The following is an 18,142-nucleotide window of genomic DNA, read 5'->3' on the forward strand; positions in this document are numbered from 1 at the left end:
ATATTAAGAACATAAGTCAACATTTGTACTACAGTATAAAAATTACTCAAGAGATATTAAGGCATAAGAGCATCCTCTGAGAAATTTATTCAAGAATCAAACAAGTGATTAGACTGAGGTTTCTCTCAAAAATTTTATCAATTACACAGCCTCTATCTGACCATTCTGCTTCATTTTTTTATTCTGTGTCTCTAGAAAAGTGTTTGAATATTATTCCAGAAATATTACTTTGGATTATCACCTTAGAAAATTAGATCTTTGAATCTATCCTTAGTGCCTAGAAATTTGTTTCTTCATATTGCTTTTGGCTGAGGTTTACAACTTGCCTGGAAGCCAAATCTTCCAAGAATCGTAAACAAGCAACTTATTATTGAATTAGAACTTTTCTTTGAACATTGGCTAGTTTTAATCTCATATTGAAATTTGCATTGTACTGTCCTTACAGCCCTATTTGCATATTTAAACAAATAAGTAGACAAATAACTCCAAGATAGTAATTCCATGACTTTGTGGAGAGATGACAAAAGTACTCAAATTCAGAATAAGCATCCCTAATCCAAAAATCTGAAATCTGAAATGCTCTGAAATTCAAAACGTTTTGAATACAGTTATGATGTGACAAGTGGAGAACTTCACACCTGACCTCACATGATGGGTTGCAGTAAAAAGCAAAGATTGTAACTGTGTACTAGAAATAAGGTATGAAATTAGCTACAGGCTTTGTGTATAAGGTGTATATAAAATAAAAGAATTTCATATTTAGACTTTAGTCCCATCCCCAAGATATCTCATGATACATATGGAAATACCCCCCCAATCCCAAATTCAAAACATTTTTTGTTCCAATCATTTTGGATATGGAACTCATGACTTATAGTATTATTTACCTATATGGTGCAATAAGAGATTTTTAGTAAACTTTTATATACCACAACTTCATAAAAATATCCTCTCAAGGGATTGTTTTCAGATCCATTAGGTTAAAGTTCTTTAGAATAGTTACTTTTAAGATGACAGTAACAATAGTGAAGCAGAAAAGGACAAGGAAAGCAATATTATTTATTTATAGTCTGGAACAATTAGAGAAGATTTTTTTTAAAGAATTTAAATTACAATAAATGCTACAAACTCAATCTGTGGATTTTGTTTGAAAGCCCATTCTAAGAGTAGAAGGCAATGACCAAATAAATTAAAGAATAAACCAGAATATTCTGTTTATCATGTAGGAAGTTCTTATTTACAGATTTCTGTAACATCAGCTACTGTGTTGTTTCAGAACATATCAGCAAATTATAGTACCCAGCAAATAAAATCATGCAGCATGGTTTAAAAAGACATAATGGTTTTTACTATACCCCAGTAGGACTGGTAGAGATGAGCAAAATGGCTAAAGGCTATTCAATGTTGGGAGTGCTGGAAACTAGAGCATAGAATTGGAAAAGTACATCTGTGGAAGTACTGGGTAAGAAAAATGAAAAGTTAAGTTGAAGGGAACTTGAATGTTAAAGAATCTTGTAAACTAGGCTTCCCTAAAATGTGTGGTTTGGAATACTACTTCCTAAATACAGTGATAAACTTCAAATTTTTTTGATTTAAAATATTTTTTTCTTTTGGTTGGTGGTAGTGGTGCTGGGGGTGGAACCCAGGGCCTCATGTATGCCAGGCATATGCTTTAGCACTAAGCTACATCCCCCTAGCCCAAATATTTTTAATTTTTAAAAATATGTTTCGGATATGCTGAAAGATAAGCATAGTATTTTTTTAAACAAAAAGACCTCTGCCTTTGTCCATTTGTACAGCTATAACAAAATGCCATAGACTATGTAATTTATAAACAATAGAAGCAATAGAAATCTTTTAGACCTGAAGAATAGACCTGTATTTTAGGAGGTTAATCAATATGTTAATTAATATATAAAACCAAACATATTAATCTTTAAATATTTGAATTTTACTTTAGTTAAGTATTGTAAATGTATGTGTCAATATATAAAATGGTAAAATACTAATATTTTATAAAAATCATCATAATTTACATAATATTATATTCAGTATTTATTTTCCTTACCCTGCTATAAATTCACAAAAGTGAGGCACTCTTTTGCTCATTGGTAAGCTCTTTTTCTCTTTGGTGTTTCCAGCATATATGCCAGAATCTAGCACATAGTAAACATTTAATAAGTAATTGATGAATAGATAACTCCTAGATAGAAAATTAAGAGAATTAAAGCACAATTAACCGAAATAAGAAGGAAAGATTGTGCCTGGTACAGAGTAGAAACTAAGTAAATATTTCCAGCTTCCGCTTTAGATAAGTTGGAAATATTTAAATTTGGCAACATAAAAATGAAATTAGAAATAACAGTTTAGGGGTTGGGGTTGTGGCTCAGCGGTAGAGAGCTCGCCTAGTGTGTGTGAGGCCCTGGGTTCGATCTTCAGCATCACATATATACATACATACATACATACATAAATAAATAAATAAAGGTATTGTGTCCATCTACAACTAAAAAATAAATATTTTAAAAAATAATGGTTTATATTAGAAATTATTTATGGAAAAAGACTCTTTGAGAGCAAATAGATGAAAATTCCTGAGAAGACTATGTAAGAGAGTCCAGGATTGATGTTCTTAACATCAAGAAACTCCTTTAAAGCAGCACTTAAAAATAAATATTCAGTAGGCTCCCTCTGGATACCAAGCACTCAGCTTTCCTTCTTGATTTCTTGTTTTGATTGCTGATATGATAATATCAGCATTGCAGACCACAAGGAGGTTTGCCCCATAACAGTCCCTGGATTCTGAGGAAGACAAGCTGGTTTGCTTTTATTGATAGGCAAATCAGATCACATCCAGCGAGTATAGGCTCTCAGGTATAATGATGATAAGATGAAAACAAACCCATGAAACCTGACTAGTTTTGAGATGGCATCATTTCAATAGTCAGACAAACAAAACAAAACTCAAAAAACAAGCAAGCCTCCAATGTTCCACTCAGGGTCCAGAACCCATCATGTGTGATGTCTTGATAAGGGGCTTTCAGAGATATACTTGAAGTTAGGTAATGTTTTTAATGAGGTGTCTTAAAGTAGGACATGTAGAGAGAGCTTGGCAGATTTCCATATCCCTGTGGCACACTTAGTGAGGCAAAAGGTTTCTCAATGAATAAATTAGAAACATTTGTCTTTTGAAAAATGCAAGGCTGCACCAGCTAATGAGGACAGCTAAAATATTTGTCACAAGGAATCTTGGAAAGACTGAACTTTCCCTTGCCCCTTTATCTTTCCAGGTATGGAATATTAGGCAAAGATAACAGACAGACTTGGGTTTCAAATTTTAGAGAATGAAAATGTATTGAAAGTCAGGTGTTTTGATACATACATTTTTATTGTTTTGAGTCAGCTCCCGACTCAAATTCTCAAGTGACTGAAATTCTCTTTGGTTTAAATTATCAACAGGGAAGGATTTGAAGAATATAGCAAGAGGAGTCTTCCTGCTACTTCACTTAGATTAGGCCCCCCTGGCAAGCCCTGCTATTCAAATGCATTTGACTCCATGAAGGAGTATTGAAAGGGAACTGTTTATTATAGACTGTGGTTGTGAACAAAGAAAATCCCCTTTAGGAATTCAATTGGGATTGAAAAACAATATGATTCAAGATAAAAGGGAATCCATACAGTGTCATGAAAATTCAGAAAAAGATGCTGTTACCTTTGATTTCAGGGAATATACTAGAATGGCCTCAACAAAAAGAAATGAATACCAATTTTCCTCATTTTTTCTTATTTATTTGTTTATTTATTTATATCCAGGGATTGAACCCAGGGGTGCATAACCACTGAGTCTTAACCCTAACCTTTTTTAAAAAATATTTTTAGTTGTAGATGGGCACAATACCTTTATTTTATTTATTTATTTTTGTGTGTGTGTGTGGTGCTGAGGATCGAACCCAGTGCCTCACACATGCCAGGCAAGTGCTCTACCACTGAGCCCCAGCTCCAGCCCACCCTAGCCCTTTTATTTATTTATTTATTTATTTATTTATTTATTTATCTATCTATTTATTCATTTATTTTGAGACACTGTTTCACTAAATTGGTAAGGGCCTTTCTAAATTGCTGAGACTTCCCTTGAACTTGCAATCCTCCTGCCTTAGCCTCCAAAGTCACTGGGATCAGAGGCCTGTGCAACTGCACCCAGCTCACTGTTTTCAATCTCTTTAAACACTGAGAATCTAAGAATCTTCTTTTAGCTGTGTGCAGACACACAGTAACACTGGAAATCAGATTACTCCTGAGACAAAGTCTGAACACTGTATGAAACTGTCTATGATGTACACCGGGCAATGGAGAAAACAAACCTGTGTTCCTGTGTGTCATATATAAACATATCTGTGCTTTCCTCTGCATTGTACTAGAGTCAGTTCCTAAATCATTTTCTCCATTCTACCTCACTGTATTGTTACCTCTGTATACCCCCCAAAATTCTTTAAAACTGATTGCTGAATAAAAGAACAATTTATTTCCCTTCCTGCTACCTCCTCATTCTACTTTGCACCTTTATTCTTTGTATAAGTCACCTGTCAAATGTGTGCTTGTGAGTGCACTTCTGGGTGAGATAGGACTGCTGATAAATTCACATCTTTTTAAGTGCTCAAATGCTGAGCTATACACACTGCTCTCAGGATGATGTAGAGTCTGCTAGTGAAAACACACAGTGATTTGGGGGGTAAGAAGATTCGAGATTCAAGCCTGATTCTACTAATTATTCTGTAGAGCCTTATGCACATCACAAAGTCACTAATTCTTGGTTATCACTAAAATGTGAAAAATAATATATGAACTGATTATTTCTCATGAAATAAAAACTAAGATAATAGATTATAAGTTTGTTTGGAATTTTGCAAGGACTGTATGAATAAAAGTAATTAGAATGTTCTTGAGTTCTCATATCCATTTACTTATATAACTAATATTTTCAAGTGTCTTGAAATACTAGACAAGTCACCAAAAATGAACATGCTGAATAAGCTATATATGAAATATATATACATATATATATATGAAATATTTACATAGTGAATAATATTGGTTTTAAGTAAACAATTAAAATCAAATGAACCACATATATAGTTGTATAACATGTAGCGTAGAAGGTAGGGAGAAGCTGTTCTTCCTACTTAATATAAATTAAAATAAAAAAGCAAATGGAAATGTACCCTTATGTCCTCTGCAGAGGTAGGCATAATTCTCAAGAGCCTGTTAGAAGATAGATTATATAATTTGGGAATGCAAAAGAAGACAGAGATGCAAAGAATATGAAAATAGAAGTTCAGAGGATTAGATAAAAAGGGAATGAAGGGAAGGGAGGGTGGATAGGAAAGACAGTGGAAAGAATCTGACATAACTTTCCTGTGTACAAGAGTGAATCCCACTATCATGTACATCCACAAGACTGGGGCCCTAATTAGAATAAGATATAGTCCATGCATTTATAATTTTATCAAAATGGACTCTACTGTCCTGTATAACTAAAAAGAACCAATAATTTAAAAATTCAAATAAACAAATAAAAAGGGAGAAGAGTGGTACCTGACCAGGGGCAGGGCAAGGTGCTGGGTAAGAGTGTGGAAGGCAGGAGTCAGACAATAGGGCCATCACACCCTTGGTAGGCCATAATAAATAATTTGGACTTTGCCTTGAGATCAGAGAGGAGTTATTGAAGTGTTTGGAGCAAGAGGGTTACACAACTATTTTGTGTTTTTGAAAGATCTCTGCACTATAGAAAGAGGACAATAGAAAGGTAGTCACAGATATATTCGCAAAATATGTTCAGTTTGAACTAGGTTCATGGGCATTTGAGATGAGGAAAAACAGAATTGATTCATGAAATGTTCAAGTTGGTTAATAATCAGGACTTTGTGATTGTTAAATGCCAGAAGTGAGGAAACTGGAAAAGTCAAATATAATGCCCCATTTTCTGTCTTGAGAAGCTAGGTGAATATACAGCCATTTGCTGAGGTCGGAAGCACAGCAGGAGGAAGTTTGGGTAGAACAGTAATTGCTAACACTTAGTCAATGCTTAAACCTTAAGTTATAATTCTGAATTCTTTGTATCTAATCTATTATTTTGCCAATGAAGAAGCCGATACAAGTAAAATGATGTGCCCAGGTTCCCTCGGCCAAGGAGTTTGCTGCAGAATCCAAGCTCTTGACACTAATGGTGTGCTAGCCACCCCGTAAGAGCATCACTTCAAATTTGAGCATGTTATGTTTGCAATGTTCTTAAAGCATAAAGCTGAAATGATGAGGGAAATAAATCTTGAGTTACAGACAAAATTTTATAGCCGTCCACTTACCACTTGACTTATGTTATATTAAATGAAGGGAGAGTTGGGAAAGGTGAACACGATTGTAAAAGTAAAGAAGGTACAATTAGAAGGGCAATGGGCAGAAGGGAAGCCAACACTATAAATCTCTGACTTGAGAAAGTGACACCTCCTAAAGATTGGAACGGAGGATCCAAAGTGGGAATATTGACTCTAGAAGGGTATGATGTTGCAGGAGACCAAGGGATAGAGGAGTTTCCAAAAGAAAGTTGTAGGTCTCTGCCCAGAACAGAACACTTACTAATAGGTCAACCAAGATGGGGGTAAAAAAATTAGAGAGATTAAAAGGAAACTTGCCTTTAAACGTGGAAGTTGCTTTCCTACTTTCCTGATTTAACTATTCTTACAATCAAGACCCCACTAAACTAAAAGGAATTTAAAAATGCACATATATACACTCTCAAAGATAGAAATAGAAAGCACCAGCAGGAGACTTCAACCTATTTTTGGAAGATGGGGAAAGATGTATTTTATGTACATCCACAATGCAAAGTACATGATTAACCACATTATGAAGTATTCACAAAGGGAGAGGGATTGATTTGCCTCACCCACCTCCTTAGAATACTGGAGACACCAGATAGCAGGCAAGAAACTGAAGAGACTTTGTGTTGAAAATTGGAAATTCACTAAAAAAAACTCTGTATAAAGTAACATGGCTCTAGACAGAAAAACCAAACTGTTCTTCTCCAGAATATTATTTGGCTTGCAGACTTATCATCTTGTAGTGTAACCCGTCATGCATATAAAGCTTCCAATTAACTTTATAGAGCATCACAGTTTAATACTGGAGGAGAGCAGGGGGAATCATCAGATACTTGTGGAAGACCTCTGTGATGAGAGATAAGACCCAAAGAAACAACCAGAAACTGGAACTCAGAACAATTCAGAGAGAAGGAGGGAAAGGGAAAAAAAAAAAAGAAGAAAAAAAAAGTCCATAGTTAGTGTCTTCTGGAAGAAATGAAGAAGATATGGCCCCTAAAACACAAATAGACAACTATGAAAAAAAGGAACATTCAAGAAAATAGGGGGAACGGTGTTAGAAATGATGGTGGAATGTGGTGGACACTATTATTCAAAGTACTTGTATGAAGACACAAACTGATGTGAATATACTTTGTGTACAACCAAAGATATGAAAAATTGTGCTCTACATGTATAATAAGAATTGTAATGCATTCCTCTGTCATATATAACTAAAAAATAATAAAAAAAGAAACAACATATGACTCTTGCCAAGTAAAATATGCTTTTGGATAAAAGGTAAATTAGTATATGTGAATTTAGAAGATAAAATTGAGAAAATTTCCCAGAAAGTACAATAAAAAGACAAAGACATGGAAATTATGAGAAAAACAAATTTTAGGCCGAGTCTAATAGTTCTCTCATTTAACTAATAGCAATTATAGAAGAGAATTTTTGATAAGCAGTAAGAAATTATGAATTAAATAATAACAGAATAAATATGAATTAAATAATTATTAATTAAATAATAACACAATTGCAGTAAGTGCTTTCGGTGTGAAAGAGCCTTTTAAGTAATGAGGACAATAGATTTAAAAAACAAAAACAAGAAAACCACGCCAAACCTCCTTGTCAGAAATTCTCAACACTGAGGATGGAATAAAATTCCAAAAATTCCTGGTAGAAGGGAAATTGGATGTGAAACAGGATTTTGAATCAAATGGAACTGAGTTTTCTTAGAAGCTAGAAAACATAATAAAAATTGCCTTCAAATTAGTGAAGAAGTATTTCTGACCTAAAAGTCTATATCCAGCTAAACTTTCAATCATTCTCTGATAAAATAAAGCTATTTTCAATGGAGCAAGGCCTCAAAAATGTGCCTACTATAAATCCTTTCTCAGCAAGTAAATGGATGTTGTATTCTGCCAAACTGAAGGAATAAATCTGAGAAGAAAAAGATACAAATCCAGAAAATAGAAGGCATAACACAGGGAATAAGTGCAAGATTCAAGGAATGATAATGAAGAGAATGTTTGGGTGACAGCTGTATATATAGTCTGGAAAAGCAACCACTCCAGACAGGAGTAGGGAGACTTGGGATTCCCAAAGGATTGGTAGGAGTTGGGGGTGGTTATTACATGTGTTTGGCTGTATCACAGGGAGAGAGTCAGGAAACTGAATTAAAAAAATGTACATAGAAGAACCAAGCAAGAAAACAATAAAGCACTTTTTAAACTCTAAGGAATGAAAAAGATACACAAGAAATATAATGTGGTCTAATTACACTGGTATATTACCAAGTAGGTACTATTAATTTAAAACATAATTGTTATACATGTATTTTGCTTGGGTAGAAAGAAGTATGTCAGAATTTACTTGAAGAAAGGTAGAATCTCCCTACTTTGTGATATGAGAAACCTGTAATTTAAAAATCAAGAATTAGCACAGACAAGTTATTTAGAAATTTATAGGGGGTGGGAGCCCTAAAACATTGAAAGTTATTTCGTGTGGGTAGAGAACATAAATTGGGAATGAATGGAATTTTAATGGAGACATATTTTGTGCATGAGATGACAAAGTCATCAATGAATGAAAAGGAGTGTTCAAGAAATTGATAAATAAATGGTATATGAAAGAGTAGACAGATGTTACTATAAAGAAGCTGTCAAAGGAACGGGTTTTACAGGATGAGAGAAGACCAATAGTTTTTAGAGGGCAGGGTGGAGAGTAATCCATCCTTCTAACTCAGCAGTGGATTAGTATGTGGTGTGATAAAATCATCATGCTCTACTTTTAAAGGCTGTAAGATTGAATGTTGACCTTAGGGAAAACCAAGTTATAGTTGAGTCAACGAGGAGAGGGAGGGGAAGTATTCCTTGAGAGGGTGGAGGCTCAATGAAGATGTAGATGATGAAGTAAAGGAAACTCTGAGTTCAGAGGAAAGAGACAGAAGAGTTGGGATAGGGGCAATAGTTCAGCACATTGTGGGGAGAGAAGATGACTATAAGAGCTTACATTCTGGGACAAAAGTACAAGTAGGCTAAGTGAATTAAGTTTCAAAAAGTTTGGTGGACCCTGGACATTGACCCAATGGTTCAGGGGCAGGTCTGGGTACTCTTTATCCCACTTGGTTTATGTTTTAAAAAATATGCAATGACAGCAACAAATAAACTTTTCTCGAGAAAAGTTTGTTGTTTGCATGTACAATTATGCCAAAATGAAACCCGTTATTCTGTATAATTAAAATGCACTAAAGAAAAAAAAGCCAATGGTGCAGCACAAAAGATGGAATGAGGCTTTGAACAACAAAAAGCATGAATGGTTGATTTGTCGGTCAGCTTTAAGTCACATAGGTAGACAAGGTGTGCTCCCTGGGTCTGTTCTAGGGCATCACTGCTGGGGACAGAGAGAATGGCTAGCACTCACTCAAATTTAAAAAAAATTAAAAACCTGGGAATCTTCTAAAATAGATTCCTCTGCTCCACTTCTCCCTGCCTCTACCACCCTTCTATTCCACCACAAGTCTGTGGATTTGATTTCTTAATTACCTTCCCCCAAATCACTTCTCCTCGTTCTCATAACTAAAATAGTCTAAGCTATCATCACTTACCTTTACAATATAAAAACTCCAAAATACATCTACTAGGTATCCAACAGATGTCATATAATTATTAAGGCACCATTAGGATGTATTCTATGTGCTAGACTCCAAGTAGGGACATGAAGGCATCAAACAAGGCCAGGTAAAATAATAATTACAAAAATCTTGTGATTTAGACTCTTAAAAATATAAACTATATTTTCATGGGATTCCCCTCCCCCCAAATGCCCACTGCTTTTCTTTTTTCTTTTTCCTTATTTTGGTCTAACTTCCATTGTATGAAAGAAAACATTTGACCCTTGACTTCTTGGGTCTGGCTTATTTCATTTAACATGTCCTATATAAACTGCAAAGTATTATACAGTTATAAGCTATGTATCAACAAATGCCATGATTGTATTCTTCTTTGTGGATAAGTAGAACTCCATTGTGTGTATATATCACATTTTCATAATTCTTTCATCTGTTCACAGGTACTTGGGCTGGTCCTATAACTTGGCAATTGTGAATTTCCCCGCTATAACCATCAATGTGGCCGTACCCCTATCATGTGTTGATTTTAGATCTTTTGAATATATACCAAGAAGTGGGACAGCTGGGTAGAATGGTGGTTTCAATCCTAGTTTTTTGAGGAATCTCCATAATGCTTTCCAGAGTGGTGGTACAACTTTACAGTGCCATCAACACTGTATGAGTAGACCTTTTTCTCCCATGTCCTTGCCAACGTTTAGTATTTGTATTCCTGATATTTGCAGTTTTTACTGGTGTGAGATGAAAGCTCAATATAGTTTTGATTTGGATTTCCCTGATAGCTAGAGATATGGAACATTTTTTAATATATTTATTTGGTCATTTGTATGTCTTCTTTTGAAAACTGTTTGCTTAGTTGTTTTGTCCATTTATTAATTGGGTTATTTGGTTTTTGGTGCTTTGTATTTTGATATATTCTGGATAACTAGTCCCCTATCTGAGCAGTGGTTGGCAAAGATCTTCCAGTCTGTAGTCTCTCTCTTCAGAAACTTTTACATTTGATGCTGTCCCACTTATTGATTCTTAAGCTTTAGGAGAAATCAGTGGAGCAGAGAAAGGGAATTGAGAAAGAGGGAGGAGGGTTAGAGAATCAATCTGACCAAAGTTTTCTATGCACATATATGAATATACCACAGTAAATTTCACCTTCAGGTATATCCATAATGAACTAATTTTTAAAAAAATATATAAATAAATAAAAGAAAGATCAGTAGAGTAGAGGAAAGGGAAGGGGAGAGGGAGAAAAGGAGGGAAAGAGGAAATACTGGGGAGTAAAACAGCAAATTATATTCTGTGTTTATATGATTATGTCAGAATGAACCTCAGTATTATATATAATTATTACAAACTAATTTAAAAAATAAAAATGTAAAGTACATATAAAATTAACAATAAAAATATAAAATATTAAAAGTATAAAATCTGGGAAGTGTAGGAGTTTCAGGCAAATTAATGAAAAATTCATCTTTTATATGTTTTTAGTAAACTTTCTATAATCACCATGTGTAAACAGCCATCTGTAAGTGCTCACCCATAAACCTGTTCCCAGATTATCTTTTCATTAATGTCAGAAGTTAAAGAGGAATAAGGATGACTTTGAACTGAATCTTCTATAACTTTTAAGTATACTCTACCTGGTTGCCTCAAAATTTGACTTTAGCTAAGCAATTTCAAAAGCAAAATGCTATATAGTTTTTATTTCATATTTACAAAATGTCACTAATTTATAGTTCAGCGTTAAATTTATTTTCTAATTAAAAATAAATTTGTATTCTAATTAAAAATAAATTACAAATTGAATGCAAATTTCAGATTAATGTTCATTCAATGCTGATTCTATAGTTGGCCAAGTGCTGTGTACTGTGAATTGAAAAATAAGTAAGACAAGATCTCCTTAAAGACACCATCTACTCCATGGAGAAATGACACGCACAGTCAGGAGCTATGTACCTATTCTTCCTGGGGACACAACCACAGAGATCACGATCTTTGAGTTAGAATGAGAAGTCTCAAGAAAATTATCAGTAGCTGATGTGATCCCAAGAGTCCCAGATACATTAATTTATTCACCAGCACATTCATTTGTTTATTCTACAGTCGTTAGTGAATGTCAACTATATGTCAGGCACTGTGCCAAACACAAAGATGAATCAAACAGTCCCAGCCCTTAAGAGCTTAAAGTCTAGAAGAAAATGACCTGAAAAGCAATAGAGTAAATATTGAAGGATCCATGACACAAGTCTGTGCCAAATTCATGGCATTTGGCCATGGTAACCTAGAGGAATAGGAAAAGGACGTGCCCAAGATGTCACATGAATGTGTACCACGATTGCAGGTCTTTTCTCCCACCCAAATCACAGGATTCCTAAAGACAGGCTAACATTCTGAAGTAAATAAGGAGTTCCATGTCTAATCTGTAGTCTAATTGATCACACGCTGCACAAAAACAAACTGTTCAACTCATCACGTAGTTCCAATGTCTAGTTTATTCAGTAAAAACCTGTTCACAGATGGAATAAATCTGTGGATCAAAAAAGAAGACACTGGGTGAAACTTGAATGTTTTTGTAGAAATGAGAGAAGTGTCTTTTCCAATTTCAGAGGTTTCTTTTCTCCACATTTTTTTTTGTAGTAAATTGCATATGCATGTCCTATATAAAATGTAAAGTATGATATAATTACAAAATACGTGCCAAAAAGAGTCCTAAATAAGCTCTAAGAAAGCCCTTGAAAAGCAGTTGATTAAGCAGTTTGTTTATTTTTTCTGTTTCTTTCTAGTGCAGTGCCTGGAGATGACCACCAAACGGAAAATCATCGGCCGTCTGGTGCCGTGCCGATGTTTCCGAGGTGAAGAAGAAATCATCTCAGTTTTAGATTACTCCCACTGCAGCCTTCAGCAGGTGCCAAAGGAGGTCTTTAACTTTGAGCGGACATTAGAGGAGCTTTATCTAGATGCCAATCAAATTGAAGAGCTACCCAAGGTAATTTTTGAGAACATAAAGCATAGACTGTAAATGAGAATTTCATAATTTTGAAGGACTTAGCATAATGACAGTGTTAACTATAGCGTTCTGTCTGGGTAATTAACAAATGTTGGGGACTGATTTAATTTCCCGCCGTATTCTTGTTACATTTTAATACCACTCTGTGTAATTTCAGGTGATGAATTAATAATAAACTGAACTACACAAAAGTCATCATTTTATGGGTCACACCTTCTTATTTCAAAGTGCTCTTTAAAATACAGATCAAAGGGTTGAGATCAATGGCTTGTTTAGAAAAGAAAAGAAACTATATATTCTATTCTAGAACTGAAAATTGGTATGTTTACATTAAAGCAATGTTGTTTTAAAACCTTGAGCTATATTTTTAAGTCTGAGAAAGCTTTCTCTTTCTCTCTCTTCCCCACCACTTCCCATACACACACACACACAGAGCACTGTCATGAAAAAATGTGTTTTTGTTTCTGGATTTTAAATATTTGATTTTTAAAAATAACACTGAATTTATGTAGCATATAGCTGGTAAAAATAGTTGCTAAAAATTTTGACTATCAAACTTTGCCTACATACACACCTCCATTATGACACAGTGCTATGTAAAGAAAACCAGGCCTCCCATTACCCTGTTCTCTCCATAATGAAGAATAAGAAATTAACTAAGAGCAAGCAAAGCCACAGCAGAGAGGTAAAATGGGTGGATCCTAACAACTGCCTAAATAAATCACTTAGATTAAGTAGCCAACATGGCATTTACCTGTGAAGGACTTATGCAGCAGACAGGACAAAAAATGCCATGTTACATTTCTATTGCTTATGCTTTAAAAAAAAAAACACATGAAGTAATTTAATAATCAGATTTTTTTTTCACCTGAGAAACCCAAATTTCATTATCAAAATCTGAGAATTTGGGGCTGGGGCTGGGGCTTAGTGGTAGAGCGTTTGCCTAGCACAAATGAGGCACTGGATTCAATCCTCAGCACCACATTAAAAAAAAAAAAAAAAAGTGAACTAATAAAATAAAGTTTAAAAAAAAACCTGAAAATTCAATGTGCTGATCAAGACAAATGATGAGTAATTGTTTTCAGTTATGATTATGAATTATGTTGTTTACATAATGCTTTAAAATTAGGTATTATTTAATGTGTACTTCAAAAATAATATCTCTCATTTTTGAAAACCTAAGTTTATAGTGTCATCTTGGATCTTTTCTCAGGAGGGCTGTGTCAAGCCTAAAAGAGCTGTCAGTCACACAGATTAATACACCAGGATTGCATGTCAAGTAGAGGCTGGTCTGAAATGGGCTGTCTCTTCCAGTAGAATAGGGAGTCCTCGGGGTGGGGAAAATCAACTCACTAAACCTCATCTCCCTGTGCACACTCACACATGGTGACCTTCACACAATGGATACACAATCAGTGTATTTTCACTGAATGGTAGAACAATGCAGAGAACTTTCTTTATAGAGTACTGTAGGACTTGATTAGCAAAATCATATAAGGTTTAACAAATCACACATGTAGTATTTTGTTCTAATTTAGAAAAATAAGAACACATATCTTTTTTTAGGTCAGGCCAATCTAGGATTGCCCAATACAGCAGAGATTATCCAGTTATATTTGAATTTTGGATTAAAAATAGGTAATTTTATACCTTACTTATGTCTCATATATTGCATGGGATAAATTTATACAAAAAATAATTTATTTATATGAAATTCAGATTTAAGGAGGTATCCTGTATTTTTATTTGCTAAATCTGGCAACCCTAGGGCAATCTTGATTTATCTTAAAATCTTTGACTAGATCCATGAAACAGGTTTTGTAAGGTAAATAATAAAGCATGGTTAATTAATCAGGCAATTATTTGCTTAATATCTACTCTATTACATATACTTGAAGCATTGGGGAGTGGCGATTCTAAATTTCAATCCCTGCTCTTGAGGATTAAACAACCTAATTACGGAGAAGAACTGAAGCATTAAATTCACGTGCTCAGTAATGTATAATCAAAGTGAAAAAGCTAAATACTGAGGTAGAGCTTATGTAGGGAAGAGTTCCATTCTTGGAGAGGTAAGGGAAGAACTTGACCAAAACCACAGATACAAAAATTAAGATGATGGGTGTATGTTGATGAGTGATGAGCATTTGGAGAGAGAAGAGGGAGGACTCAAACAGCCAAAGGTCTTCAGAGGCACACAGCATTGTTTTTCTTAATGCATTAATAAAATAATGCCATTGGAGAGTCTTGCACATCATGTAGGTCACTAGGAGTAAGTAGGCTTGGAAGATAAATCTTAAGATATTTTGTCTGTTTGGTTGGTTAAAACAATGAAATAGCAATAAATAAAAATAATGTAGCTACAAGAATAGTTCTATATATATATTTCCCAAAATATTAGAATTAAGGAGAAATTATTAATTCTCCTATAATTGGTGTGCTTTTTATATTTCTCACATAATCTCTTAAGGTTTCTGTTAGATCCTAAATTCATCTTTGTTGCTTTCATAAAAAGTCCTATAAATTAGATTCTTCCACAGCATCTGATATATTGAGGTATAATCATAATTATACATGGATATATTTATGCATTATTAGAAATATAGGAAATTAAAGAACAAAAACAAAAGAAATGATGCATCAGGTAAACCTCTTTAAATGTTCCAAGTAATAGAAAACCCAATCCAAACTGACTTTGGAAATAAATAGGTTTGATTAGCTCACATAAGTAGAAGGTCCATCTTAGTACAGGATCCAGAATTGATTTGTTTCTGTTCACCCACCTATGAGATTACCTTTCCTTGGAAGCTGGCTTCTCTCTTGTCAGAATAGTTGCACCAGTTCTTGAGTTCCCTCTTTCAGGGCCCAGAAAGAGAAATATCTGGTTCTGAAATTCTCTGAGAAGGACAAGGAAGTATCTCCCCCAAAATTCCTCAACTAACTTGCCCTTGGATTTCATTGGCCCCAGTGGTATTACAAGTTTACTGCTGGTCAGTTCCTTTGCCATTTGATGACAGAATGCACTGGGATGTCAAGAAAAGTTGGCATTGCCCACATTGGATTGGATAAGGATGCCTACCTCTGTGGAGGAGTGTGACTCCAGGCAGCAACACAATAGGGAGGACTGCTGGGGAGAGTGACACAGCTGTACAACACCAACAAACCAGTAGAATGATGGTTTTAGGAGGAAAAGGTACTCTTACTCGGTGGCTATGCAGAGAGCACTAAAGACTCTTGGAAGAGTGTTGAGCTCTTTGAGAATTTAAGTTCTCAAATTTGGATTGACTTTGTATTTCTGTGTGCCATCTTCTTTTATTGCATTCTGTTTATTCCTCTGATCTTTTTACCATTGTGATTTCATGTTTGTTGAGTAATAAAGTTGTGATAATATAGTATAGTAAAGGTTGCCTTTTATAAATGTTTTTATCCTTTACTTTCTGATACTTTATAGAGAAAATATTCTATCTAGTCGTGTATCTGTAATATAAGCTGTTATACAACAGAGAGAGAGAACAAAAACTCAAGGTTAAAGGCATTAGCAAAGATATATCAAGAGTATGTCAGAATAGATACAAAAATAGCTTTGAAAGAACAGGAAGTATTTTGATTAGGAATAGTTCTATCTGTTGCTTAATTTTGTCTAATAAAAAGTAAAAATGCAAAATTGCATGCCTTTCCCTCAGAGGCAGACACCTACACACTTTTTAATTTAATATTGCTTTGCTTGTTATTTTGAATCAGGAGCTTAAAATTATAGACAGTGCAATAGACTGCAACTCATGTGTATTACATTGGAAGTGGTGTGGGCAACAAATATGAGAAAAGAAATATGGAGAAATTTTTTGAAATTGACAAACTTTTTAAAAGAGAATATGAATAATATTGGAATATATATATATATATATATATATATATACACAAAATTATATTATGTGGGGAGAGAACTTGGTAAATTAAGTCAATTTCACCATATCTAAAAGAAAATGGACCTAAATTCGAAGCACCATACTTCCTAAGTTTTCTCCATTAGAACATATACAATTGATCCCAGAAATATCTTAGAGATTTAGAGTTTTGAACCTAGATAAACCTGGGATTGGATCTTATCATTGCCATTCGTTGGGAAGGTTTTTATTTTCTAAAAGCCTCAGTTTCTTCCTTAGCAAAATTGTGGAATGACAGATGAAAGAAGGATGAAAGAAATGAAGGAAGGAAGGAGGAAAGGAGGGAAGGGATGGGATGAAAAGAAAGAAAAATATAGGTAAAAGACAGCCAAAAAGAAGGGAATAAAGATTGGTGAATAATAGATATGTAAATAGGTGAAAAAATAAGGCAGGATGAGTGGAAAATAAAAAGGAAGAAAAGAGGGAGGGAAGGAAGGACTGGAATCTCTCTCCAGGGATGAGATAATACATGTGGAATACCAGGAAATAGAAAGTTTTTCAATAACTGGTATTTATTATTCTCCTATCACAGGAAAAATAAGATCTCCATGATAATTACCCTCAGTCAAGCAAAAGTTATATTTTGTAACATCTCAGGATAGTTCTAGGTATTGACTATCCAACAAAACATGTGGTATGACTCATCTTTCTACAAAAACTCTAAAGACCGCTTCTAGGGAAACAATTCCATAGGTGATGGTTGTGTCTTTGTTTTGTAACTCAAAACAACTATGTAGCACATCTGTGATAACACTAAAGCTTCCTCACAGGATTTCCCTGACTCACAGTATCACAATATTGCATCATGATTGAGTAAATGCAACCTCAAAGATTATCTAATTCAGCCCTCAATTATTACTAATAGGTAAGTCAAGACTGTAAAAGTTAAATGACTCCCCTTGGCATATCAAAGTCCCATCAAAAAATTCTCACCAAAAGTCTTTGTATTAGTTAGGAGAGAAGAGGTTATGTCATAGTAACAACAAATCAAAATTTTGGTGGATAACTTAACAATCTTGCTTTGTGTTGACAGGGACCACTGCTCTTTAGGATCCCATAGTTAAAAACTAGTCGAATTTTCCACCCCGTGCAAAAATGTTGACTTATTATTTGTTTTGCAAGTCATGGAACCTCTTCAAAAATATTTATTTGAATGGAAGAAATCATTAATTTAAGGGTAGACAATTGTATCATTGGGAAGTTGTTGTGTTTAGAA

General features: G+C 34.3%; 1 protein-coding gene across 2 annotated transcripts in view; it reads left to right on the forward strand.

Annotated features, from left to right (window-relative positions):
• Window positions 1-18,142, forward strand: part of Lrrc7 (leucine rich repeat containing 7) — a 420,763-nt gene that overhangs the window by 78,656 nt on the left and 323,965 nt on the right. For both annotated transcript variants that reach the window (XM_077791099.1, XM_077791100.1), the window contains exon 2: window positions 12,762-12,964. In XM_077791099.1, the coding sequence (XP_077647225.1) occupies window positions 12,762-12,964 (203 nt within the window). The remainder of the gene's footprint in view (window positions 1-12,761; window positions 12,965-18,142) is intronic.

Source organism: Urocitellus parryii, chromosome 11, assembly GCF_045843805.1.
Source record: "Urocitellus parryii isolate mUroPar1 chromosome 11, mUroPar1.hap1, whole genome shotgun sequence".
NCBI classification, from domain to species: domain Eukaryota; kingdom Metazoa; phylum Chordata; class Mammalia; order Rodentia; family Sciuridae; genus Urocitellus; species Urocitellus parryii.